Source organism: Gossypium hirsutum, chromosome D13, assembly GCF_007990345.1.
Source record: "Gossypium hirsutum isolate 1008001.06 chromosome D13, Gossypium_hirsutum_v2.1, whole genome shotgun sequence".
NCBI lineage: Eukaryota > Viridiplantae > Streptophyta > Magnoliopsida > Malvales > Malvaceae > Gossypium > Gossypium hirsutum.
The window spans coordinates 64209300-64235493 of NC_053449.1; the positions used below are offsets into that span (position 1 = coordinate 64209300).

Here is a 26194-nt window from a genome sequence, read left to right on the forward strand (position 1 = left end):
CAAAATTATTTTTTTTACAGAAAAAGCAATCATCAAAGATTAAACTATAATCATTTTATGAGTGGCATCATTGTTAATGATGTCAATCCATAGCCCTCTGCCTTTTTTTATATAATTGTTAATGGTGTTTTGATGGTTATATTTTTATAATAATTACTTTCGATTTTCTCTAATAATCATAGATTATAAAGATAAACTAATACAATGATAAAATTGTATTTTTTTCTTTCTCAAAGTATCTACCAGAACAAGCTCAGTAATTAATCTTCCGCATTCTGTAGGCCAATTAAAGGGTAGAACAATAAATTCGTGATATCAACACAATATGCTTTAACAATAATATTTTTTCATCAACGCATATATTTCTAAAAATAAAATTAAAAAAATCGACTAAAATAATTTCTAAAATATCATCCAAAGCAGGATTCTAATCAACACCTAATGTTTTCTATATTGAGTGAGCTTGAATTTTCGTCACCATTGACAAGCATTTTAAGACCAGCTTTTACCTCTGATATTCCTTCCTCTAGAACTGCACATACACGATATATAGGAATGCCTTCGACCCTTTTCTCGAGCTCTTGAAACACGTCTTCAGCCCCGGTCTCATCAATTTATTCGCCACGACCAATGATGGTCTATTTGAGAGACCTTCCTGATGGTGCTCGAGCTCCAAGACTAAATCTTTCAGTTGTTCCCATGGTGGAATTCCTTCCCTACCATCTAATGCGGCGGCCAAGTCTACAACGTATGCCAAAACCTTTGTACGTTCTATGTGGCGGAGGAAGCATGTCCGAGTCCACGATTCTGGTGAGCACCCTTTATTAATCCTGGAATATCAGCCACCGTAATTGACAAGTCGTCAAAGTTCAAATTCCCTAAATTAGGCCTTACAGTCGTGAACGCATAGTGGCCTATTGCAGGCTTAGCTCGAGATATTGCCCCTAAAAGTGTACTTTTACCAGCATTGGGCATCCCCCACAAGGCCTACATCAGCAATGCTCTTAAGTTCTAGGACAAGAACAGCTTCAGAACCCAGCAAACCAGTACGAAGGGAGGATCGATCATCATTTGATGCTTCATCCTCGATTGAATTAACCCTCGGGACTTCACCCTTTGTCATCTTAGGCGTCATCGAAACATTTGGATAACATACATACCTAAACCACCTTCCCCTCCGTAAGCAACAATCATCCGTTGACCTTCTTCCGTTAATTCCGCCACATTATACCTGATTTCTTCCGTAGGTTCTGATTGAGGCCCGGTTGCTTGGTTCATGCCACTTGATTGGTCCACAGTTATTTCAGTACAATACGATAAGTGACCAGCAACATGTGTCGATTTTACTTTCTCAGCCATACTTGTGTTCTTTGAGGAAGGTAGCTGGTCAACTTCAGACTGGTCCGTAGAGAGTGAACCAGGGAGTTCCCAAGGATCCAAATCGGCTGAAGAACAATGTTCAACCATGGACGTATTTCACCCTTTGTCAGATGAATTACAGTACCAATAGGCACTTGGAGAATCTATCGCACAATGAGTATCTCAAAATCCCATTTGATTCAATCAAACACGAGTGAATAACACGAAGTTCAAAGTAAAGAAAGGAGCTCCAAAGTATTAACCTTGTCTTCTCCTCGAGTTACTATCTTGTTCTTCGAGGTTCCATGTCCACCTCTACCTGCATTCTACAGAGAATCATAAGGTATCACACCGTTCACGGTTGGGGAAAGGTGTTGAACAAAGAAAAGAGAGAAGATAACATACGACATGATTTTGCAGGCCACTGAAGTCCTAAACTGCAGTGGAACATTCTAGGATCACATCACCACCTCTTCCACCATTCCCACCTACAAGATAATGATAATGATAATGATAACCCCACGATTAATTATTTCATTTATGAATTTTATAGTAATAGAAATACATGTCATACCGAAATAGAATTTGTAACTTGCTATCCTCTTGCCTAGCGGGCAAGGATTTACCTCTGTGAAAAAGATGATTCATTCGGATCCGCAAAAAGAATCTTATTGGGAGGGATAGCCACGAATCTCAAATATAGATCATAAAGCGGACATGCATAATATAAATAAATAAATAAATATAAAGTAATGAAAGAGGCCATAGATTTTCAGACAGATTTGATACAAACCAAAAGCAGCAACCGATATATATTTTTATAAGATTTTAACAACAACAGATAAAACCATAAACCAAGTCACCATGAATGAGCAGCAAAAATCCTTTGGACAAAAGGAAAATTTGCTCCCAACCAAATGGCTTATACATTATTTTTACCACAAACAAAGCTTCTATTACACAAGACAGACAGAGACATAATTATAGACCTTGCACGCATCCATCCTTGAAAATAAATCATTACAGAGGCCTGTTATTTTGCTGCTTTCTTTTTTCATAATCTATGGCTTTCATCAAGCTTTTCAGCAGTTGCATGGATTACATTTGCAGTTTGATCCACAGCCGCATCCATGTCCTGATTCAGTAGTGCTCATCTCTGGTCCCTCAAAGGTCCTGCAATAATAAAAGTTATTATTAAAAACATCAAAATAAATATATATATTTTACAATAAAATTTCGGTTACTATAATTTAGATACTGAATTGATCTCAAATTTCAAAACGTTCTTTTTTTTTTTAATATTGAAATTGTGTCGATCAAATACTTTTGTTAATCTAATCATTTGGTTTGGATGCTATAATGCAAATTTAAATCTGACGTAAAATATATTTAAAACAGGTGTCTGATTTTTTTGAAGTGTTGAAAGATAATCTCTACTATCTTTTTTTTTTAATAAGTTAAATCATATGTATTTATAATTTGATAACATGTTTTTACATATGTTCTACATTATATCCAAATATATGTTTAAAACTTAAATTAATGTCTAAGTCGATGGAACAACTCGATAACGAATTTATAGTTAAGGAGTATGTTAGAGGGATTTTCGACTTCTTTAAAAGAAGTCATCTACTGGAATATCAGTGGATCACTTATCACGTCTTCTACTGTTTCCAATGGGGATTTTGTCTTTTGACTCTATTGAGAGTTTGAATTAGGAGTGTAAATGAGACACCAGTGAACATAACTTATTTGAGTTCGACTAAAACGAAACTCAATTTGATTCAGTAATTATCATGCCAAGCTTAAGTTATCAATCAAATTAGTAAATAAAATTACTTACGAACAAGCTTAATCGAGCTCAAGTTTGAGCTTTAATATAAAAATTGGTAAACGAACTTAATTATATCTTGAATCCAGCTCGAACTTAAGAATTAATCTTTGAGTCAAGCTCAATTCAAATAACAAGCATCAAATTTTGAGTGGAGCACAAGTTTACTGCTATTTAAGCTCTACTTAGCTCAATCACACTCTTAGGTTGAGTGCTCAAATAGTCAAAAGGCGAAACCATGCCAATCTAACGAGTTTGCGCTGAGCAAAGCTCCATCCTCTGACCTATAACTTATAGGCCGAGAGAGCATGGTACCAAGGACCAATTTAAAATCCAAACAATTGTTTGGGACCGCCCGGTGCAATTAACTCATAAAAATTTGAATTTAAATTTTAGTTCGAAACTAACATCTTTACTGGCGCAACTCCGGAGATGATGGTCTGAGTGCTGGTTGTCTTCTCCGAGTATCCAAGGTTAAGGTTCCTGCTGCATCTGCAACAATCCAAACCCGAAATTCAACAACGAAAAACAAATAAATTCAGAATTAATCCCATCCGTTTCGTTCAAGATCGATTCATTTAACGATTTAACCAAAGAAACCAATAATTACAAAGTAACTTACGAGCAGTTGTCACCGCAGCTGCAGTTAGATCCGCAATTGCAACCTGAAGACATTTTCTTTTTCTAGAGAAAGTGAAGGAAAGAATTCAATAGACAAACACGAAAGCTCAAAAAGTCTATGGATGAGTTTTGAGACGGAAAATGGATCGGTACTAATAGTGGATTTCAAGTGAGGGAGGGTGAATATCAACCGTACAAGTGGCATAATCTCGGTTAAATTTGCGTCTTTGGAATTGTACAGGTGCATCAGCTCTTTCCCTTGTTAGAAATTATTATAATTTTAATAAAAAAAGATTTTTTATTTAATCAAAAAATTAATTAATTAACTAAAAGTCAAATTTCGAAAAAAAAATATTTTAAATATTTTTCATACATATTACATACATGTAAAATATTTATATAAAATATTAAATTTAAAATTATTAATTAGGACGAATCTACATTGATATATATTGGAACCTATCAAAACACATCAATATGATAAATAACGATCGAAATTCACACCCGTTCGAAAATTAAAATTGAGTAATTTTTTATTTTCTAAATTTCATAATATAAATATTATTATTAATATTAATATTTTTATTAAATTTATTTATGTGATATTTTAAAAATAAAAATAAAAAATACTTTATCCATTATGCCCATCAAAAACTAAGATTTGTTGTCTTAGTCGACTGTTTTTTTAAATAATATTGGGTCACATTCAATTAAGAAAATGAACCAATAAGTGAATAAATGTCATTTTCACACGTAAATTAATTTTTGCCATTAAAATTTTAAATTTAATCCAACAACTATGGTAACATCGAAACGAAGTGAAGGATTAGAATAATGATGAAAATAAATGAGGGGTAAAAAACAAAGTAAATTGATTAAATAAATAGATAAATAATGTTGAGAAGAGATGGTGATAAAAAGGCATGAATCATGCAACCTTGGAAATATTCTCCTAATTTGTAATTATAATATGATAGAGACTATATTTTTGGGTTAAATTATGCAACCAACGACAATGAAAACGAAAAAAATTGGATAGAAATATTAATGTAAAAAAATTCATTCGAAGAGGATAAAATATTTAAGATAAAAGAGGAATACAAGATGGAAAACCAAACAAACCCGAAATCAAAATAATAATAAAAATTTCCGAAATTCCCACAAAACTATTGCTAAAAGTCCTATTAGAATATTCTAGAGTTATTAGAGTTCAACTTGAAAAGGATAGCAGAGTTTAACTAGGAGAAGAAATTCGGTTTAGTGGGAAACACAACACCACATTGTGACGTCCGTTGGGACGTGACGATTTTTCTCCTCAGGATATCGACTCTTCCTCATCCTAACATCGGCTTTGTTTCATCTGAAATGCGAACACACTCCACAAATATATACACATATTTTAATATATTAAAAATATAATCTTGTGATGTGAAATCAAAATTTAATAATTTAATATAAAAATTATACATAACTTTTGTATTGAAGTTTTGCACTAAGAAATATATAAATATATTTACAAAATATTTAAATTGTCATCATTAGTCGATTGAATCTTAGCTCGATTGACATGAACATTATTACTAATACCGGAGGACATGAGTTCGAGTGCATTGAAACGTATTATTCTCTTATTTATAGGTAAGTAGTTTTAGATATTATTTCTAAGAGAGCAGATATCATCAAAGCATATATTGAAATTGTTCAAAACATTATCATCATTAAGTTTTAATACCTAAATTACCCCCAACTAATTTTTTATAATGCTTAAACTACCCCTATTTACTTCTTATGGGTCTACAAAGAGTTGGTTTAATTTTATATAGATTATTTACATATAGTATCATTGGATGAATCTAAGAATTTGTTTGTTTTCTTCAAAATTATTTTTTTTACAGAAAAAGCAATCATCAAAGATTAAACTATAATCATTTTATGAGTGGCATCATTGTTAATGATGTCAATCCATAGCCCTCTGCCTTTTTTTATATAATTGTTAATGGTGTTTTGATGGTTATATTTTTATAATAATTACTTTCGATTTTCTCTAATAATCATAGATTATAAAGATAAACTAATACAATGATAAAATTGTATTTTTTTTCTTTCTCAAAGTATCTACCAGAACAAGCTCAGTAATTAATCTTCCGCATTCTGTAGGCCCATTAAAGGGCAGAACAATAAATTCGTGATATCAACACAATATGCTTTAACAATAATATTTTTTCATCAACGCATATATTTCTAAAAATAAAATTAAAAAAATCGACTAAAATAATTTCTAAAATATCATCCAAAGCAGGATTCTAATCAACACCTAATGTTTTCTATATTGAGTGAGCTTGAATTTTCGTCACCATTGACAAGCATTTTAAGACCAGCTTTTACCTCTGATATTCCTTCCTCTAGAACTGCACATACACGATATATAGGAATGCCTTCGACCCTTTTCTCGAGCTCTTGAAACACGTCTTCAGCCCCGGTCTCATCGATTTTATTCGCCACGACCAATGATGGTCTATTCGAGAGACCTTCCTGATGGTGCTCGAGCTCCAAGACTAAATCTTTCAGTTGTTCCCATGGTGGAATTCCTTTCCTACCATCTAATGCGGCGGCCAAGTCTACAACGTATGCCAAAACCTTTGTACGTTCTATGTGGCAGAGGAAAGCATGTCCGAGTCCACGATTCTGGTGAGCACCCTTTATTAATCCTGGAATATCAGCCACCGTAATTGACAAGTCGTCAAAGTTCAAATTCCCTAAATTAGGCCTTAGAGTCGTGAACGCATAGTGGCCTACTGCAGGCTTAGCTCGAGATATTGCCCCTAAAAGTGTACTTTTACCAGCATTGGGCATCCCCACAAGGCCTACATCAGCAATGCTCTTAAGTTCTAGGACAAGAACAGCTTCAGAACCCAGCAAACCAGTACGAAGGGAGGATCGATCATCATTTGATGCTTCATCCTCGATTGAATTAACCCTCGGGACTTCACCCTTTGTCATCTTAGGCTTCATCGAAACATTTGGATAACATACATTACCTAAACCACCTTCCCCTCCGTATGCAACAATCATCCGTTGACCTTCTTCCGTTAATTCCGCCACATTATACCTGATTTCTTCCGTAGGTTCTGATTGAGGCCTGATTGCTTGGTTCATGCCAATTGATTGGTCCACAGTTGTTTCAGTACAAGACGATAAGTGACCAGCAACATGTGTCGATTTTACTTTCTCAGTCATACTTGTGTTCTTTGAGGAAGGTAGCTGGTCAACTTCAGACTGGTCCGTAGAGAGTGAACCAGGGAGTTCCCAAGGATCCAAATCGGCTGAAGAACAATGTTCAACCATGGACGGTATTTCACCCTTTTTCAGATGAATTACAGTACCAATAGGCACTTGGAGAATCTGTCACACAATGAGTATCTCAAAATCCCATTTGATTCAATCAAACACAAGAGTGAATAACACGAAGTTCAAAGTAAAGAAAGGAGCTCCAAAGTATTAACCTTGTCTTCTCCTCGAGTTCCTATCTTGTTCTTCGAGGTTCCATGTCCACCTCTACCTGCATTCTACAGAGAATCATAAGGTATCACACCGTTCACGGTTGGGGAAAGGTGTTGAACAAAGAAAAGAGAGAAGATAACATACGACATGATTTTGCAGGCCACTGAAGTCCCAAACTGCAGTGGAACATTCTAGGATCACATCACCACCTCTTCCACCATTCCCACCTACGTTTAAGCCCATCAAATATCAGAAACAGGGTAGTAACAAAATATTACCCTTTTTCCCTCCATAGATTTACCAAGTTTAAACACCCTTTATTGCCAACATAACATGAACTAAGAATCACCACAAAATTACATGTACGTATGCATGACTAGTCATGTATAGTATGAACTTGCGTTTGTCTGACTTGTTATTTCAATTGAAGCACCCATGTCGGGTATAAGGGTATAGGAACATGATCTTTCAAAGACCACCAAATACATGATTTTTTTTTAAAGAAAAATGGAACATACCTGTGTCCTAAATAGACTTACATCTGCCACTTACGCTCAGGTCCGATTAACAAAAAAGTACTAACATGCAACTATATGAAAGAATGGTTGCAATTACAAGCTCCAACTCATCATTTCAATTGAAGTACTCATGTCAGATACAACACATATTCATGCAAAGGAACAAGAGTATAGGAATATGATCTTTCAAAGACCTCCAAATACATTTTCTTTTTAAAAGGAAAAATGGAGCAAACCCGTGTCCTAAATAGGCTTATATTTGACACTCACACTCGAGTCCGATTAACAGAAAAAGTACTAGCATGTAACTAACTATATGAAAGAACGGTTGCAATTACTAGCTCCGACTCGTTGTTTCAATTTAAGTACTTGTGTCTGATACGACACATATTCATGCAAGGGTATAAGGGTATAGGAACATGATCTTTCAAAGACCTCCAAATACATTTTTTTTAATAGTAAAATGGAACAAAACCCGTGTTCTAAAAAGCCTTATATCTAACATTCACACTCGAGTCTGATTAACAAAAATGTACTAGCATGTAACTATATGAAAGAATGGTTACAGAGAGGGAAACATTGAGAGAAAACTGACCATCAGGTTTACCACGACGATCATGACGACTACGGCGAAAACTGGTGGAGCCATTACCACCATCACCTCCTTTGGCATAGAGATTAAACCTATCTCTCATTCTAGTCTCCTACGAAAGAAAAAAAAAAAGGGGCCCATACAACTCCAAATATCAAACACAAGTCATCATTATATAGTTCAAATCCATGAAAGTGAACAAATGAGACAAGATATGAAAAACCTGTAAAGGGCTCTTCTTGTGAGGAACGTCCGAGTAAGTAAGAAAAGAGAAAACGTAGCATGGTGATTTCGAACATCTTCTTCTAATGGTTTGCAATTGCAACAGAGGCTTTGCTCGTGCAATCCACATTTCTGATCTCGATGAGTATATCACAAATTCATTGTTTCAACTAAGAATAACAATGCAAATACAAAATAGTAACCATTATTAAGAGGTATATGTAGTTTCTTTTCTTCTTTTTTTCATTCAAGCATTTTATCAAACAGTTGATTTTCGTAGTTCCACATTTCGGGTCTCTATGACTTTCATACATTCATTACTTCAACTAAGAATAACAATACGGACGCGAAATAGTAAGCGTTAGTACGAGAAATATGTACTCATTTTCCCTTTTCCTTTTCATTCAAGCATTTTATCAAACAGTTGATGTTCGCAGTTTCGTCAAACAAATAAAAAAATTCCTTGGTCGGCAAAAAATTTCCTCGGTTGGCTTAAGGCTTAAACCACTTACCTTCAGTTTGGGAAGAAGAACTTTCCCGCCGTTCAATTCTCAGGCTGCCCAAAACCGTGGCTGGCGGGTAATGAAATGAAAAGATGTGCGATTACTGGCCCATTCGGTAAAAGAATGCGCTGATCTTTGCCCCGTGTATTGCTAGGCTTGTTATCCTACATTCTTACTTTAACAAGGGATTAAAGGGTGGGCTTAACCGATAATTAGACCCAAAAAAGGAAAATACACATTTGTGCATAGGTTCTTACATTATATATTGGGTTAATTGCATCATAAGTCCAAAAGTAATAATCCAAATTCTAAATTAGTCTTAAACTTTAAAACATTCCTTCTCAAATTATCTTTTTCCAAACATTTAAATTCAATCAAATCTTTCAATTAGCCTAATTCTCAACTTGGGCATTTAATTCTAGCTTAGATATAACATGAAACATATTTAAAACATGTATATATCTAATGCATGGGCAACTTTATATTTAACAAGTTAATAGAATTATTTATTTTTTAAACACGTAAAATTCAAATAGTCTACACGATAGGTACAAACATGTTTAAAATTTGATCCTTTTTAATGTTATATTTGTTCAAGCATTTAATGCCTTAGATGATGACTTGACTAGTAAAGATACCTAATTGGTATAATATCGATATTTTGTAGTTAGGACCAACTTCAAATCAGTGCTAAATTCTAGAGACATCTTGTGTAACTAATGTGACCAATTGTTGACAACCGGCGTTATTGTCGCACGTGATTGACGATTATCAAATTGTCACTTGGAGTTCCCTAGTTGAACTTTAAAAAAGATTCAATAACTTAGTAACTTAAATAAAAAAAACATTCGAATAGTTAAGTGACTTAAATGAAAGTTTTTGAATTGTTTAATGACAATTTTATAAATTTTTGAAATTGAGTGATTAAAACATAAACTTACTAATAGTTTTGTGACATTTGTATAGTTTACCCAAAAATTTTAGCAAAAAATAAATATTTACAAAAACTAATGATGTCCAATGTTCAAATTTTACCATGAGTGATTTTTTGTCTAAGGCTTTGTTTGATAAATCATTTGGGAAAATTGAAATAATTTTTAATTATTTAATAAGAGCTATTTATTTTATGTTTAAAATTTTAATTTTTGTTTAGAATAAAGTGAAATGTTTAAAAATTAAGGATAAAATATAGAATATAATTTTTAATAATTTAAAATTTATATTTATCAAACAATCTAATTATATTTCTTAATTAATTTTAAGTAATATATCAAACAAATTTTATAACTTAAATTTGGTACTTAAATTTTCAGCACTTAATTTTTCAGTTTATCAAACAACACCAAAATTTATCGTGAATTTATTTTATTTTATAAATTTCATGGAAAATATAAGAACATCATCATTATATTATTTGTTACTTTTTTTAAAATTTTTTCCTAATTGGGCCTATGCTTGATTAACTCGTGACACAACTCAATCAATAACTTAGGATATAAATAATAGGGAAAAGTATTCAAACTCACTAGCTAGAAAAAAAAAATCACTTACTCCTACAATTTGAAAATACCACTTATGAAATGTTTCAAAATGATCATCCAACTATTCAACTTTGTCTTTTCTAGTCACCATCAGACTAATGCAAAAAATGGAAACACCCAAAAATCCAAGATAGTTGGGTGATAAAAGAAGACAAATTTGAATAGTCGACTTATTATTTTGTAGCATTTCATAGTTGGATGGCCAAAAAAGCAAAAAAAAAAACCATAGTTGGGTGACTATTAATATAGTTTACCTTAAATATTTTTTTAACATTAATCTCATTATAGGTTCTTATCATATCTGCTCTATTATTTGATACAATACTTAAAACTACCCATAGCACCTCCCCAACATTAATTAGGAGGATAAAATGCTTCAGCATACTCAAACCTATGTCCCCTACACTGGCAACAATGTCGATGCCAATCGAGCTAAGACTCGACCAGTACCTTAAAAGAATTTAAATAAAAAGGTTTTGTGAAAGTCCGATCATGAGCTGTCTATATTGTATATTAATGACTTATTGAGTTAATGTCAGTTATCAAACCAAATCCTAACTCACTTAGAAAATTACCAAATAATCAATCATTTTACGAAATAAAAAAATATACCAAGAATTTTTTTTATCTATAATATTTAACTTAATTATTTCAACAGAAACTTAATCTATTTATTTTTATAAATATATTTCTTACATCATTATATTCATATAAGTCTAGCGTATATATAAAAATTTATAAATCCAATTAGAATGGACACAATAAGCAATTGGTGATATAATATAAGGAAATGGGCAAAACATATTATGAATTGAAATTTATAAAAAAAAAAAATCAAAAGCCATTAAGTCATAACCCAAAAATCGCACGTTTCAAATTCTTATTAATTCGATTCAATTAATTATTTTTATAAAAAATTCAGCTGGCGGTTAATAATTCGATTATTTGAACACACCTAATTAATTAAGAGTAGGAATTAGGATGATGCTTTGAGACTAAGCAACCTGATAAACCTTTTTATGTCATAACCAAAAGAAATTACCTTATTTGTATCAAAAGATTAAAGTGACATGATTCGATAAAAAAATAATTCAATGCTTTTTGGTCTCGATTTAGCCTGATTGGTCGTTTATGAATTTTGTAAGGCTTAATATATAGATTAAAATATATCATAAATCCAAAAATTAAGAATTTAATCCTTTTATTTTTATGAACGTGTTAATATTGTTAAGTTCTATTTATTAAATTTGTTATTGTAATATTTTTTAAATAAAAAAAAAGTGCTCTTTTGCCAACCATATAATTAAAAATGAATTTACAAAATATTAACAATTGAACTTAAATTTTAAAATCTAAAAAGTAAAAGTACTAAATTTCATGAAATAAAAGTACAAAGATTAAATTCTCAATTTTCAAAAAGTACAGGGACTAGTGAAACTCAATTTTCTAGTGTGGTACTTGAGTTATTTTCTAATCCAATGTAATACCTGTATTTGATTAAAAATATATATTTTAGTATTTAAAAGTAACTGTTAACTTTTTTATTGTTCAATTTAAGTATAATGTTAGCAATTAACTTCCTTTTAAGTCAACTTTAAAACCCTAACTAAATTAAATTCATTGAACTGTATTTGACAAATTACACGAATTCGCAATTAATATTAAATTTATCCTATTAATAAAATCATGAAAAATTCAAACCTAATATCATTAACATTTAACTTTCACTAAATCATCCCTAAAAACATGAACTAAATATTAAAAAAATTAATACCATCTACTCTGGATACTAAAATTTGCAACTTTTATCAAAAACAAATACCGCATTAAAAAAAAAATCAAACTCAAGTACCAAATAATGTATTAAGCCGTTTTATAACTAAAAACGACCAACTTAACTAACTTCCTAAATGTATAATTTTAATTTTTTTAAAATATATAATATATAAATTTTCAATCAAAATTCAAATACAACCCAAATCAATTTAATCGACCGAACTAATCAATATTAAGTCGTATTTTATTTTTATTTTTAACCCAACCGACCGATTACTCTCCACTACAAACACCAAAAATTATAAAAACAACTAAGGTCAAGTCCAACAGAAGATCAATAAAGGTCTATAAGACACTCAATTTTCTTACATTAGATTTGAGCAATGGTGATAAAACGCCGTCCTATATCACAAATTGATGGCCGAGTCAATAAGTTAATTCAAAGCCTTACGACAAGCAAGAGAAAGCACATTAGATAGTTTATTTACTTAATAACAGGACAATGTAAGTGATCAAACCAGCATTAATATATGATGACTGTCAATCCGAACTGATGCCGCCCATAAAAGTCCTTGGATCAGGACAGCTTCCCGTGAACTGAGCTTGGGAGAAATCGAAACCCGGGTTCTGCAAAAACAATAATAATAAATGTTTACTGTGATGTGCAAGCTATACATATAAATGTGAATGTGATTCCAAGTTGCTCGTTAAAATGAACAATTGTGGGATTGCGAGTTTCTAATGAAATGCATCTTTTACAGACATGCGAGCATGAATAGAAGATACCGACAACTTGAAAAATGTTTCACGGATGTCAAAAGGTAAAACTCGAGACATTCCACAATAAACACATAAAACCGGCATTCTTATCACTGTTGGTCACCGCAGAAAACCGGCACTCTTATCAAGTCGCATTTATAGAAGACATCTTATTCTAATCCAAGAGCAAGCATTTTGGAAGACACTTCCTTTATATGCGATCAATTTAGAGTTTAATTACGAAGCCATATCCCTAGGGGCGGTGCCAGTGGGGCAGACAGGGGCCTTGCCCCACAAAATAGTAAAAATACAATTAGATACCCTAAAAAAGGGTAAAATTGCATTCCCCCAATTTATAATTCAATTCTGGTCCCATTAAACTTTTTTTGGCTTCACACCTACATGTCCCTATCCAATTCTGGTATATGATTATATCACCGATGTTTTACATCTCTGGTGTCTAGAGTCATTAGCATGGTTCTTACTCTCTCTCGCATGCTAAGCAACAAAAAACAGAAGAACCACAAAGTTAGCCCATACTGGCATACGGCATTGAGACTTGAGCAGACTTCACAAGCTGCAGCTTCATGATATAGATACAATTTATGTATTGACATACACGGAAATATACGTCTTTTAACGGAGCTTAAGAATGGATGACTAAACACATTAAGTTTGGCGATAGCAATTAAAATGAGTTGATACTGTAACAATGGAATCATTCATATAGATCGTAAAACTGCAATCATAACATTAAGAGCAAATTTAAGAGGGAGACACATGATTCACCTCTTCCAGGAACCTCTGAAGCATGAGCCGCTTCTGCTCGAGATCAGTGGCATACGGGTCCAGCTGACCCTGACCTAGTATCGGTGACGACCATGTCTGACCCTTGTCCCTTTTTTGCAAAGTTATGTGCATTATATCATCCTCTAAAACACATTCAAATAACCCCCACTTTAGCTCAACTCCAAAAGCTTAAAAAGTTTTAAGTGCTAATTCATCATTCTATATAATGAAGTCAACTGAAAATGATATAAATAAATATAGGGTTAATTGCACCAAAAGTCTCTGAATTATGACGTAGATTCTAATTAGTCTCAAACTTTAAAACGATCAAATTGAGTCCTCAAAGTATCGATATCAAATCAATCAAGTATTTCTGTCAACATGGGAAATTAAATATTAGTTTGGATCTAAAACGGAACATATTTAAAGCACGTGAATCAAATTTTAAATACATTTTGCACCCATCACATAAGCAACTTGGATCTAAGATATTAAAAAAAGCTCCTAATTTAATGACAGTCTATTTTTAACACATATCCAGACCATCTATGAAATTCGTATACATGTTTTTTTTTTCTTTTCGAAGTTACAACTATATAAATAGTTTAGATAAGAATCAATCATTACAAGCACTAAACTGAATAACTTTACTCCAACTCACTCACTCAACTAAGTAGCATGATTTTCACAAGGTGGGACACGAACTTGGACACTCAAAATACCAAGGTCTTAGCCTTTACCATTGGCAAGTACATGCATACTTAAAATTTTAACCATATGTTTGCTTTGCGCCATGTTAGATTCAACCTGACCTTTAATGCCCAAATTGCCGTTGGACTAATAGAAAGACCTCAAATATACTTCAAAACATCTAATTAACATTTTAAAACTTAGGCACTAATTTAAAAGTTGGATCATAGTTTATAATCATCAGAGGTAAAAGTACCATGAATGCCTCTATACTAAGTGTGAGATTGTATTTTTCCCCTCTACTCAAAAAATTAAGCAAATTAGTCCCCATAGGTTAAATCAAAGAGCAAATCTGTCTTTTCTCATAAAAAATTCATCCATTTGTATAGGGACTAGTTTGCCCTTTGATCTAACTTATTTGCCCATTTTTTGAAGTAGAGCGAGCAAAATGCAATCCAACTTCTACTACAAGGGTTTCCAATCATCTGATGGAAGTAACACTAAAATAAATAATAAAAAACAGATCCATTTCATCATTAAGCTCTCAAGTTCTTAAAGAATTCCCAAAAAAAAAAATTGAAACGATAAATACCTAGCGTCCAAAAAGATGAATCCGTCTTCACTGGGGAGAACAAATCATGCTAACATGAAAATGAAAAAGATCAGATAGTTTTAAAAAAAAAATCTCAAACTTCAACAAAATGATGAACAATTGAACTTTAAAATAAACTAACATTGAGATAAGGAGGGTTGCCTTTGATGCCAACTTCGACATGTTTGGACTGAATCTTACAGTAAAACTGTTTGGAGTGAACATTCGGCGGTAAGTTTATGTAAATATTCACCTCTTCCAAGGTTTGATCCCATTCAAATACCTTTTCACCTAAAAATTACAACCAAAAAAAACGAAATTAAGCTTCCAAATCATGAAAACCTAAGAGAAGAACCATCGAAATACGAAGATAAAGGAAATATATGAATACCGTTGTGGAGAAAACTGTGTCGTTTTTCAGGAGCCAATTTCTCCGCCATTTTTGTAGGGTTTGGACCACCTTTTTTGTCCCTATCTGATCCTTTTTCTTCTTCTCGCGGTTTTTGCGAGAATTTTAATTTTTATACGCTAGATCATGTACTTTTAATTTCTACTTAAAGGATAAAAATTTGAAGTAAATTAACTAAATTGATTTGTGAATGCATATGTTCTCACTTTTTCATCCTTCCTTTTTTTTTCTTTTTTTTTTGTTAAAATATGCTGAAGTGTTTATACTCTTTTTGAAAATTTAAAATTTAATCCCTAATTTTTATTTTAAAAAATCTAACCTCCCTTTTATAAATTTAAAAATATAACTCCAATTATTAATACCAAAATACGAAGCCAAAAACCTAATTGTTTTCTAAAATGTTAAATGAAAGATGAATTTTTAAAAATTATATTATATTATAAGTATTAAAATTCAGCCTTTACACTTTTATTTTTAAAAAATCAATCTTTACTTTTTAAAATCTTAAAATTCAAATCCAAATATTATAACTAATAAATTATTTTGTTAAATTCAAATTGACTATTTTTAAAATAAAAGTACATAAAATATTTGATACACTGACAATTAAATTTTTAAATTTCACAAACAAGATGGAGAGTAAATATTATATAAAAATATAATAAAATATTAAAAGATAAATATTAACTTTTTTTTAATCAAAACCTATTTTACTTCGAACAGTTCAAATATACACTATATCGGAATATAAACCGATTTTAGTTCAAATAGTTCAATCAACCGATTCGAGCTAAATGCTACTTTAAAAACTACTTTTATCACTGACCGTTAGGCAAAATTAGCGATCTGATACGAAGATTATATATTGTTGATGGAAGCTATCAACAAAACCAAAACAAAAAGAAGCGTAGTTTCCATCTATGACAATGATGTTCTCGACTCAGCGCTTCGCCTTTCGATGAGTCATTTGCTTTACGGGTTTCTTGACCTTTACGTTTTTGCCTTTGAATTTATCATCATCGGAATCATCATCGTAATCATCTTTCGACCTCTTGCCCTGCTTTTTCTCATCTCCTCCAAAGACGATGATTTTCCTCGTATCTGACTGTTCCGAAACATCAAACTTCTTTGGTCTCCAAATAAAAAGAGACCTAAAGAAAAATGATTGAAGTTAGATGGCTAATGGTGAAGCCAGGAAATTGTTTTAGGGAGTAAAAAATAAATAATTGTTTTTGAGGTATCAAAATGCAATTTTATCATTATACTAACTTGATTTCCTAAAATCTAAAGGGACTAATAGCCAATGGCAATGATGACTGAAGTATTCGGTGTAATCATTTTGTTTAATCGTTGCTTTGCAAAATCGGATTGAAAGAATTCTTATATAAGAGTAAAAAAATGGAGAGAGAATTCCGACCTTGAACTACCCGATGCCAAAACATCGTCTCGTGGATGTAGTTTGTTCACGGGAGTGATAGTAGTAATGTTCGGGTCCATAACCTCGGCTACTAATTGCCCCGTGTTTGTGTCTATGAAATCGATAGGGTGTAGAGCAGTTCCGTTATAATTTTCACTTATGTAACGACCAATAACAACTAGAGATTCTGATGGATCCTGCACACAAATGAACAAGGGAATCATTAAATATAAAAGAGATGTGTCGTAAAACAATAACAGTATCCGGTTTTATGACCTTAGGATCCCATTCAGCTCGGAAAGGAGTCAAATGCCGATTGAAATCATGACTATGTACGATTTCCCGACTCGGTGAGTCCAAATCCCGGAAGATGGAATCCCATATGCGAAGGCGATTATCTTGAGACGTGGTAAGGATTTTAGTCCCAGAAAATGGAGAGAAATAGGCGGAGTTCACAACACGTCTATGCTCGAGATTAGCAAGAACAGATCCAGCTTCTAATCGACGCATATCCCACAAACGGGCCTATGATAAGAACGATGTTTGGTTGTCACGAGAGTACCGTGCAAAATAAAACACAAAAACCGAGCAAGTGATGTAATTAATAGTCTTACAAAGTGATCGTTTCCACAACTCAACAAAAGATCTGGCTGAAAAGGATTACAGTGTAGACCGACGACTTTACTTCCTTTCTTATGGATCATTATTGCCTTCCCGGTTTGGCTGTTGGAGCGACTATCGACCCTATATATGTCATAACAAAAATTTCAATGAAATTCGAGCATAACAAACTCATAGATTCATACTCGGGGTGCTTCCTGGCTTTGCATCGGTAAGAAATTTACTCACAAGTAGAGGAAACCAAAGTTATCAGCCACAAGCACAACACCTCTCTCCAAGTTGATATCCATTCCGTAAAGCATCCTCCAACTCCCCGGACCCTAGAATGGTACAACTATCAGTCATGCTCAATAATATATTGAAAAAAGCATATTTCGAATGCATAAAGCATAAATCTTTGTCTCTTAGGTTAAAGAAACTTGAATCATTACCTGCCAACCATCTGGATTAAGATTCATTAAAGTCGATGAAATCCCGGTCTCTAAGTCTGTGCAACTGATGGTTCCATCCGAAGATGCAGCATATATCATACCATCATTTGCGGGACTGAACCTGCAACGGTTTGGATTCGAGAATAAATACGGTATTTCCATAAAAATCTTTTCTTACAAGAAGCAGCACGCGAAAGACAGAATACAGAGTTCAGACAAGGATCGTTCACCTCATATTATTGAGTATGCAAGAGTGTATGTTTCCGTAAACCGTCTTTTCATGCACTTTTGCAAAATCCCAAATTCCGAGTTGTCCTTTCTATTAAATGAATTAGAACAGAAAAGAGAGACATGAATAGAGAATCAGAATCGATATATTCTCGAATTAATATAAATTTAAACAGAGTAAGAACTTCTTGCTTAAGACTGGGTTGACCTTATCTCCAGACAAAAGGATGTGATTGTTAGTGGGATGAAACTCCAAACACGTTACTCTTCTACTGTGGTATCGGATAACAGCACAATCGACTTGATCCGGGATCACATATGCAGGCTTGATCTACGTAATGAATAAGAAAGCAATCAACAAGCATGCGCCAGTAACGGATATACCTCGAAACCACAACAGCCCAATTCACGCCCAATTTACAATGACATTTCAAAATGACAAAATTCGTCAAAGAACACAATCCAAACACACGCACAGGATTTACAAACTCAAATCTTGCAATACAATTGAATTACAAATCAAATAACAGCACAATTGACTTGATCCAGGATCACATTCGCCAGCTTGATGCATGGAACGAATAAAAAAAAAGCAATCAACGAGCACATGCCAGTAACAGGTATATCTTGAAACCACAACTGCCCGATTCAGGCCAAAAGGAACTCGACGAAACGATACCAAAGAGAGAACTCACCGGGGTAATTCTAGGTTTAAGTTGTCGCTCGAACACAAATTCCACGGGGTTCTGAGTATTTACATGGGGTGCAGGGACAACACCATGCTCTGTAGCAACTCTATGTGGACATGTCATTGTAGTATGGCCTTCACAAAATGTTGTAAAACAGACAATCAACCAAAAAAAAAACATCATCAACATAAATACAGTAGAAACTTTTCAAAAGAACATCATTTCACAACAATTACACATTGTTTAAGAAACTTACCAGGCATTTTGCAAAGAAAACAAGGCTTCATTGGGCAATCAATATAGGTAGCTCCTTTAAACCCAGCTTCATGTCCCGTTTTCTTACACACCTAAACCCCACCAAAATATTATAAATTGCATATATATATATACTTTGTTGAGGGAAACCAACTCTTTTCGGAGAAATCTTATGAAGTATAGTTTGCTCGAAGTTATAGACCACTCAATGAATTGGTATTATCTTTAGTCAAGTCGGGTTTTGTTCCCAGACTTGGGAAAAACTCAGAATGCCTATATTGGTTCAAACACTACCATGGCAAATGACACCATTTACTTGGTAGGTAAATGGTAACCGCACGACAAGCATGCTCCATTCTAATTACGCGCTCTCACTCTATGGTAACTCGACCCAAAGACAATACCGACTCGTTGAGAGATTCATCAACTCCGGACCCGGCCACGTGACCCGTTTTCTTAATCACCTAAACTTCACCAAAATTTTACAATTTTCATATATATATATAAACACTTTAAGGGGAGGCCAATTCCTTCAAACAAGTACGCAAAGTACAGTTGATTCGTAACCGACGAATTCTTCGAAAGTTTTGTCTCCCAACTCTATAAGAGCCTGAATTCAATAGAAGTTTAAACCCTATCGATGGTAAATGATCATCATTTCTTTGATAGGTGACCAATGCACTTACGGTCCATTCCGAAAAGACACTAGCTCTATCAACCTGCAGTCTAAGCGGCTTTTTCAAACACTAGAGCTGTCCAAAGAGTCGAAAAACAAAAATGTACAGGGGACAATAACGATACATTAAGGGATTTATCGGACCCGAACATACCACACTTCAAAAACTTTTCCGAAAATAAATCGAACTCCACTCAACATATTTTTCTCTAGAAAAAATGTAACCATTTAAATGCAAAAAAAGAAAGAAAGAAGAACTGTAGTGTACTTACTTTACAAACTTTCTTGAGGCTAATAGTAATGGGTGATTTTCCTTTCTTTTTCGTATCATTAAACTCCTCAGTTTTCTCTTCGTTTTCATTTTCTTGTTCTTCTTCCTCCTCATCATCATCTGATGAGCTTTGTTCAGAGTCTGTATCTCTCTCAATAAGTACCTTAGGGAACGCCGTTCTTCTTACTTGCGGTGCCATTTTTTCCCAAAAAGAAAACCCAAATTCAAAAAACGATAACTGAAGACAATACAGTGATCGGATAAGAGGAAATTGAAAAAAGAAAAGGAGGAAATCAAAGTGTCTTTTTGATCTTTTTGGGGCAAAAAGAGGGAAAATGTATGCGAGGAAAAAGAACCGACTTTTGCTTCGGAGTAATTGGAACGTCGACGCACACGTGTTGTTTGCTTTTACTGATTTGTCCTTACTGTGGTACGGATGAAGGATTTTGTGAAGTTGGGGTTAGTTTCGGGATTACGTTTGGGTTCGTGGCGGGAGATGACGTGGCTTGTTTTATGCCGCTAGGTGTCTCCCACGTGGAGTTTTCAAAACGGTGACGCGTTAGACCTGTGACCTTTTTGGAATAGGTTGGGAAAAGTATACTGGAGGCCCTAGTACGAATAATAAATTACATTTCGTTCTCTACACTCAAAAAATGGCTAAGTTAGATTTTAAACGTTAGATCTTAAAGCAATTTGATTTATTTGTTAAAAAAATTATTTATTTTTATTATTAAAAATTTATTCTTATTTGGCAGCATAAAGTACAAACCACGTGTAATTATCTAGTTATTTTGTCGGTCAAATTAAATTTTAATAATAAAACGATGAATATTTTAATAGAAATGACTAATTTTCTCTTTGATCTATCATACAATGACTAATTTACCCATTATTTTGAATAAAATGGGTAAAATACAATATAACTCTTAGTATATGAGTCTCCATAATACTTTTACCGAATAGATTGAATTTTGCTAACAATCATTGTGCTATATGTACTTTTCGTATTTTTTGAATTTGGAAATTTTAGTCTCAACCCGAATAGTAACAATTAAATTCGTTCAGTCAAATTATGCAATTAATAGTGTAATATGAGTAAGTTGTGGATTTAATCCATTTTTTAATTTGATATTTTTAATCTTTATACTTTTTTATTTCTAAAATTAACTAAAATAGACATATTTTATTAATATTATATGAATATAACAAGTTAGCATGACATTATATATATGATAATACATTTGGCGTATAAAAATTTAGAAATAACAACATTTAACCTTATGAATTTAACAACAATTGTTCGAGTTATTATTAAAATTTCAAAATTACAAAAATTTTTAAAAAAATAACCAAATTAAAGTGTAAAAGGCCAAATCTGCAACTTATCCATAATACTAAGACTAATAACAAATTTTAACCTTTAGAAAAAATAGAATGCTCCTTTTTTTTAACTTAACAATGTAAAATATGCATGAATTAGTTCTTACAATGTGTGGCAGTAACTTGTCAGTTAAAGTCCAAAGGCTCGCTTAAAATTTAGTAGGGTTGAATAAAAATATTGAGTCTGAAAATTGAAATTAGGTAAAAATTAAGTCTATTTAAAATATGGTTAGAATTTGGCTCGACCCGTTTTTAAAGTTTGTAATATTTTATATTATATAATTTATAATACGTAAAATTTAAAATCTATATAAATAATTAAAAAATCAAGATGATTATATATAAAATTATAACAAATTAAAAATATATAATTATTATATATTAAATTAAAGTAAATATAAATTTACGTACTAGCTTAAAATGGGCTTGATTAATAATTTATAAATATATGATGGTTTGGACAAAATTTTAAATTTTTATTTTAATTAAATTAAAATAAATAAAAAAATAAAATACATTAATATCATATTTAGATCGAACATTAACCCGGTCTATTGATTTAGTTCATATTTATTATTATACTCTAGTTCCCATTAAAAGCACGAAAGTTCTTCCATTACATATGTACACATATAAAAAGGGGGTTGAATTTGCATTTTGATTCCCTTGCTATTATTTAAAATGGATTAGGAGAACCGACCATTAAAGGACAAACCTTAGTTGAGAATATGGCTGATTCATAGCAAGAATCCCCATGTTTCATGACAGAATATGTTATAAAATATGTTATAAATTAAATTTATATAAAAAAATGTTTTTTATTCAATAATTTGCATATGTATGTTGTGGTTTGAATTTTATTATAGTTAACAATTTTATGATAAATTGAGACTTAGCTCGATTGTTATGATATTGTTGTCAATGTAAAAAAATATGGGTTCGAGTGCGTTATCTTTCTATTTATGAGTTGCAGAGGAGATATGCTTAATTCTAAATATTATATAAAAAAATTAGATATGATCGGTACATATAATTATTAAAATTTAATTCCTTGAAAATGGACTGTGGAAAGATTATCTATAATTAAACCATAATTAATTCCTCAATACACATCTTAATTATGACTGTAAATCTTAAAATATCTACCATTCGGATAAACCAAGCTTTTTATTTAATTTTATTAATTATTTATTGGTTTTACAAAAGAAAAACTCTAGGCGCCGCCACAAGGGTTTTAGTGGATTCTCTACTCACAACCTCACGCGAACCCCATTTAATTTAACCAATAATAATCACCCACGTCACCATATTTCTTTCTTTGTCCTAAGTCATTAGTGGATTAAGTTCAGACGAGGACAGCACCGTAATTTCTCAACCACTGTCCCCTTCGCTTTTAAGGCATCTTAGTACTCCGACAGTGTTCTTAGATTGCAATTAACGAAATTACAAAACTATAAATTTATTTGGAGTTTTTCTTTGGGAAAGCGGGTTTTCTCTTTTAGCTACTTGATCTTTTTGTGTTTGTTTGATGGGAATTTTTTTTCCGGGAACATAACCGGTCATGAGAAAGTTGTCTTTCAAGGATTCATTCAAAGCGCTCGAAGCTGATATTCAACATGCCAATACTCTGTATAACCTTTTTTTCCCTCTCTTTTTACGTGATTATATTTATTTATATATATACACATATATATTTTATTTGCTATGATTTTCTATTTATGTATTAAGTATTTTCTCTGCTACTGTGATTGCTTGAGGACTTTTGACTTGCAATTTCTTTTTAAGGGGAAAAAAAGGTGATGTAAAGGAATTTATATTTAAAAAAAGGTCGAAATTTTAATTAAAAAATTATGGGTTTCTCTCTAAATCTCCAATGATTGTTGTTAATTTTGTGTGGGGTTGATTGTTTCTGCACTTTGTGTTTGACAATAAAAGGTTTCAAAGCAGATTATTGAAGTTATTCTCAACATTCTATTCCAGCATAGCTTATCATTCATTCCAAAACGGATACATGCATTATGTATGTATGTATGTATGTATGTATGTATGTATGAAAGGTTTCTAAGCAGGTTATTGAAGTTATTCTCAACATTCTATTCCAGCATAGGATATCATTCTTTCATTCCAATGGTTTAGGCACAGGGGTGAATGCAATTTTTTTTAAGGGTCGAAATTGAATAATAAAATTTTGAGAGATTAAAATTTAAGTCTATAATGTATCAATTTATGATTTTATCATTTTTAAAGGGATTAAAAATAATTTTCTTCATTTTGAGGGATAAAGTGCAATTTTGCCATAAATTAATTTTAATTTGATCATTTTATAGGGGACTTAAATAGCAATTTTCCATTTGAGGGGTGCCAAGGCCCCCCTCTCAGATTCGCCCCTGTTTAGGCATGTATGTATGCATGGATACTATGTCTGTATGTATTTATGTGTATGAATGGATGGATGAATATGTGTGTGTGTGTATGATGCACATGCTTGGAATATGGATATTGGGTACACAATAATCGGCAAGACAATGGAGGATTATGTTTCACATATACTCGATAGAACATCATTGAACATTGTCCTTAAAGTTGTATCTGTTACAATGCCGAACCAAGTGAATATTACTAAAACATCAGTAATCCCTACTAATGTTAAAGATTTACGGGTGCCGAACACGAGTAATGACATTCATTTCGACATTCTTTTTGCTTTATCATCGGCCCAGCTTGATGGTTAACCCTGTGTTTTTATCGGTCCATTTTCAGGGCTTTAGATTATCCAAGGGAAAGAGACGGAGCACGTCTTCAAATGAGACTGTCCTACAGTTCAGCCGCTCAGTTTTTCCTTTTCCTTGTTCAATGGACTGATATTCAACTCGCCGGTGCCCTGGGTTTACTCAATATACATATTTATATGGTAATGTTTCTTCCCGCCATACAATTTTCGACAAAATTATCTTTTTATTCTTGAAATCGTAATCTGATGGATCAAGACAGACCTATGCTGATGGCAAGAGCACCATGTCCGTTTACGAGAGGAAAGCCAGCATTAGAGAATTTTATGGTGAGTTCCGACGGGATTGCTTATCTCGTTTTAAGTAAAATCCGGGTTCTCATTAGCTTTCTTTTTCGTGTAGGTAATATTTCCTTCTTTATTGCAACTTCAAAGAGGAATCACTGATTTGGAGGATCGAAAACAGAAAGAAGCTTGTACCGTAAGGTACCGTAGGAAGGATGAATCCGCAAGGGGGAAGATCTCGGAAATCGACTGTGAAAGGGAAGACGAATGCTCGATTTGCATGGAGATGAACGGTCTCGTCGTGTTACCTAATTGCAGCCATTCTATGTGTTTGAATTGTTACAAGGATTGGTAAGTCACTCATTTCTTATCTTCTCGTAGCGTTTGTAGGCTAAACCGAGTCCGTAAATATATAGCCATCTTATCTTCTCGTAGAGTAGTTCGATTATTCGGAGCTGTTATTTGGGATGATATCATACATTCTCGAGTACAATCTTTTTTCGGGTAATACGGTTAGGGGTATCCCTATGTTTTTCGAGGATCTAGTCCCCTTCTTGGCCACATTCCGAGTCATACCCAAACCTGGGTTTGACAAGGAAAGCTATATAAGCGGTTTCCATTCACGAGGCTCTTCACGATTCATGTTCAAAATGTTCTAATGTTGTTGTATTTCTTTCTTGTTTTTCAGGCATGACCGGTCTCAGTCCTGTCCGTTTTGTCGGGACAGTCTCGAAAAGGTCGACTCTAGTGACCTTTGGATTTACATAGAACAAGGCGAGATCGCCGAGTTATCGTCGATCCTTAGAGAGAATCGTAAGAGGCTCTTCACGTACATTGACAGATTGCCCCTCATCGTTCCGGATCCTGTATTTGCTCCCTTTGACGTCCATGTTCGTTAGTTAACCCGACTTCTTATACATACGAGGCAGATTAAACTGCCTGTATATAATAACTAGCATGATATGTATACCCCTATCATACTTACCGTTTAAAAATGTAAATGATTTCTGGTTCAAGCCTCCATGATTTCCAGTGGCTGACGAGCTTATGACCGATCTTTCGTTCTCGTAAAATCGAGGTCGATTTTCTTCCTGATGATATCTACTGCTATTTCGTTGTTGATGTTGAGCATTTTAACACAAAATTTCATCTCCACCGTATCTATCCTTTGTACCGAGCAAAGCTTTAGGGTTTGGATTATTTCAGACATGGATCGGTTTCGGGTTTTTTCAAATTTGTGTTGTTTTGGTTTTTGTTCATTTTGAGTTTAGGTTATTCAAGTTTCTTTAGTCGGGTTGTTTGGGGGGGGTTAATATAAAATTTATACTTGCATTCAAATCATTTTGGGTTAAGGCTATTTTGGATTTAAGTCAATTTAACTTTAAATAATTTTTATTTAAATTGTACAAGTTCGAGTTATTGACCTTTTATGATTAAATCATTTGATTGTTTCCGCAAAGAGATTTTAAAATTTTGAGGAGTCAAAGGTAAAAATTTTGTTAAAAAGGAC

General features: G+C 32.9%; 5 protein-coding genes and 1 pseudogene across 7 annotated transcripts; 1 reads left to right on the plus strand and 5 right to left on the minus strand.

Annotated features, from left to right (window-relative positions):
* Positions 1-253: 253 nt before the first annotated feature.
* LOC107949550 (probable GTP-binding protein OBGM, mitochondrial) lies at positions 254-2007 on the minus strand (annotated as a pseudogene).
* A 149-nt stretch (positions 2008-2156) lies between these two features.
* On the minus strand, positions 2157-4003 carry LOC107936947 (metallothionein-like protein 1). Its single transcript, XM_016869773.2, has 3 exons — positions 3813-4003; positions 3599-3682; positions 2157-2532 (listed from the first exon to the last, which is right to left on the minus strand). Exons 1-3 carry the CDS (start codon positions 3863-3865, stop codon positions 2442-2444), a joined length of 228 nt encoding a protein of 75 aa, XP_016725262.1. The 5' UTR covers positions 3866-4003; the 3' UTR covers positions 2157-2441.
* Positions 4004-5927: 1924 nt separating this feature from the next.
* On the minus strand, positions 5928-9440 carry LOC107936637 (probable GTP-binding protein OBGM, mitochondrial). 2 transcript variants are annotated; one of them, XM_016869415.2, is made up of 6 exons: positions 9157-9440; positions 8646-8814; positions 8426-8534; positions 7457-7539; positions 7315-7377; positions 5928-7213 (listed from the first exon to the last, which is right to left on the minus strand). In XM_016869415.2, the coding sequence occupies exons 2-6, from the start codon at positions 8772-8774 to the stop codon at positions 6119-6121; spliced, it is 1479 nt and encodes a 492-aa protein (XP_016724904.2). In that variant the 5' UTR covers positions 8775-8814; positions 9157-9440; the 3' UTR covers positions 5928-6118. The 2 variants fall into 2 exon arrangements, with proteins under 2 accessions (XP_016724904.2, XP_016724965.2); XM_016869476.2 differs by having other exon boundaries at positions 8646-8776; positions 9157-9368.
* A 3341-nt stretch (positions 9441-12781) lies between these two features.
* On the minus strand, positions 12782-15991 carry LOC107936543 (nudC domain-containing protein 2). Its single transcript, XM_016869330.2, has 5 exons — positions 15686-15991; positions 15437-15585; positions 15295-15343; positions 14013-14155; positions 12782-13091 (listed from the first exon to the last, which is right to left on the minus strand). The coding sequence occupies exons 1-5, from the start codon at positions 15732-15734 to the stop codon at positions 13005-13007; spliced, it is 477 nt and encodes a 158-aa protein (XP_016724819.2). The 5' UTR covers positions 15735-15991; the 3' UTR covers positions 12782-13004.
* Positions 15992-16382: 391 nt separating this feature from the next.
* LOC107936460 (protein DAMAGED DNA-BINDING 2) lies at positions 16383-20667 on the minus strand. Its single transcript, XM_016869218.2, has 11 exons — positions 20293-20667; positions 19346-19436; positions 19096-19223; positions 18609-18731; positions 18403-18491; positions 18173-18293; positions 17970-18061; positions 17735-17864; positions 17397-17645; positions 17121-17317; positions 16383-16854 (listed from the first exon to the last, which is right to left on the minus strand). Exons 1-11 carry the CDS (start codon positions 20488-20490, stop codon positions 16644-16646), a joined length of 1629 nt encoding a protein of 542 aa, XP_016724707.2. The 5' UTR covers positions 20491-20667; the 3' UTR covers positions 16383-16643.
* Positions 20668-23085: 2418 nt separating this feature from the next.
* Positions 23086-25804, plus strand: LOC107936370 (E3 ubiquitin-protein ligase AIRP2). Of its 2 annotated transcripts, none has more exons than XM_041109650.1 (4): positions 23086-23300; positions 24432-24582; positions 24803-25035; positions 25373-25804. In XM_041109650.1, exons 1-4 carry the CDS (start codon positions 23233-23235, stop codon positions 25581-25583), a joined length of 663 nt encoding a protein of 220 aa, XP_040965584.1. In that variant the 5' UTR covers positions 23086-23232; the 3' UTR covers positions 25584-25804. The 2 variants fall into 2 exon arrangements, with proteins under 2 accessions (XP_040965584.1, XP_040965585.1); XM_041109651.1 differs by having other exon boundaries at positions 23087-23300; positions 24432-24729.
* Positions 25805-26194: the final 390 nt, after the last annotated feature.

Excerpts from the sequence above, each read along its gene's own strand:
- LOC107936370 (XM_041109650.1), top strand. The coding sequence starts at position 23,233 with ATGAGAAAGTTGTCTTTCAAGGATTCATTCAAAGCGCTCGAAGCTGAT. Across the intron at positions 24,583-24,802 it reads TCAATATACATATTTATATG|GTAATATTTCCTTCTTTATT; the intron begins GTAATGTTTCTT and ends TTTTTCGTGTAG. Across the intron at positions 25,036-25,372 it reads TTGAATTGTTACAAGGATTG|GCATGACCGGTCTCAGTCCT; the intron begins GTAAGTCACTCA and ends CTTGTTTTTCAG.
- LOC107936637 (XM_016869415.2), bottom strand. The coding sequence starts at position 8,774 with ATGTGGATTGCACGAGCAAAGCCTCTGTTGCAATTGCAAACCATTAGA. Across the intron at positions 8,535-8,645 it reads ACAAGAAGAGCCCTTTACAG|GAGACTAGAATGAGAGATAG; the intron begins GTTTTTCATATC and ends TTTCTTTCGTAG. Across the intron at positions 7,540-8,425 it reads TCGTCGTGGTAAACCTGATG|GTGGGAATGGTGGAAGAGGT; the intron begins GTCAGTTTTCTC and ends GCTTAAACGTAG.
- LOC107936460 (XM_016869218.2), bottom strand. The coding sequence starts at position 20,490 with ATGGCACCGCAAGTAAGAAGAACGGCGTTCCCTAAGGTACTTATTGAG. Across the intron at positions 17,646-17,734 it reads GTTGTGGAAACGATCACTTT|GCCCGTTTGTGGGATATGCG; the intron begins GTAAGACTATTA and ends TTCTTATCATAG. Across the intron at positions 17,318-17,396 it reads GAGCTGAATGGGATCCTAAG|GATCCATCAGAATCTCTAGT; the intron begins GTCATAAAACCG and ends ATTTGTGTGCAG.
- LOC107936543 (XM_016869330.2), bottom strand. The coding sequence starts at position 15,734 with ATGGCGGAGAAATTGGCTCCTGAAAAACGACACAGTTTTCTCCACAAC. Across the intron at positions 15,586-15,685 it reads ACACAGTTTTCTCCACAACG|GTGAAAAGGTATTTGAATGG; the intron begins GTATTCATATAT and ends TGTAATTTTTAG. Across the intron at positions 15,344-15,436 it reads GCAACCCTCCTTATCTCAAT|CATGATTTGTTCTCCCCAGT; the intron begins GTTAGTTTATTT and ends TTTTCATGTTAG.
- LOC107936947 (XM_016869773.2), bottom strand. The coding sequence starts at position 3,865 with ATGTCTTCAGGTTGCAATTGCGGATCTAACTGCAGCTGCGGTGACAAC. Across the intron at positions 3,683-3,812 it reads AGCTGCGGTGACAACTGCTC|ATGCAGCAGGAACCTTAACC; the intron begins GTAAGTTACTTT and ends GGATTGTTGCAG. Across the intron at positions 2,533-3,598 it reads GGAGTTGCGCCAGTAAAGAT|GACCTTTGAGGGACCAGAGA; the intron begins GTTAGTTTCGAA and ends TTATTATTGCAG.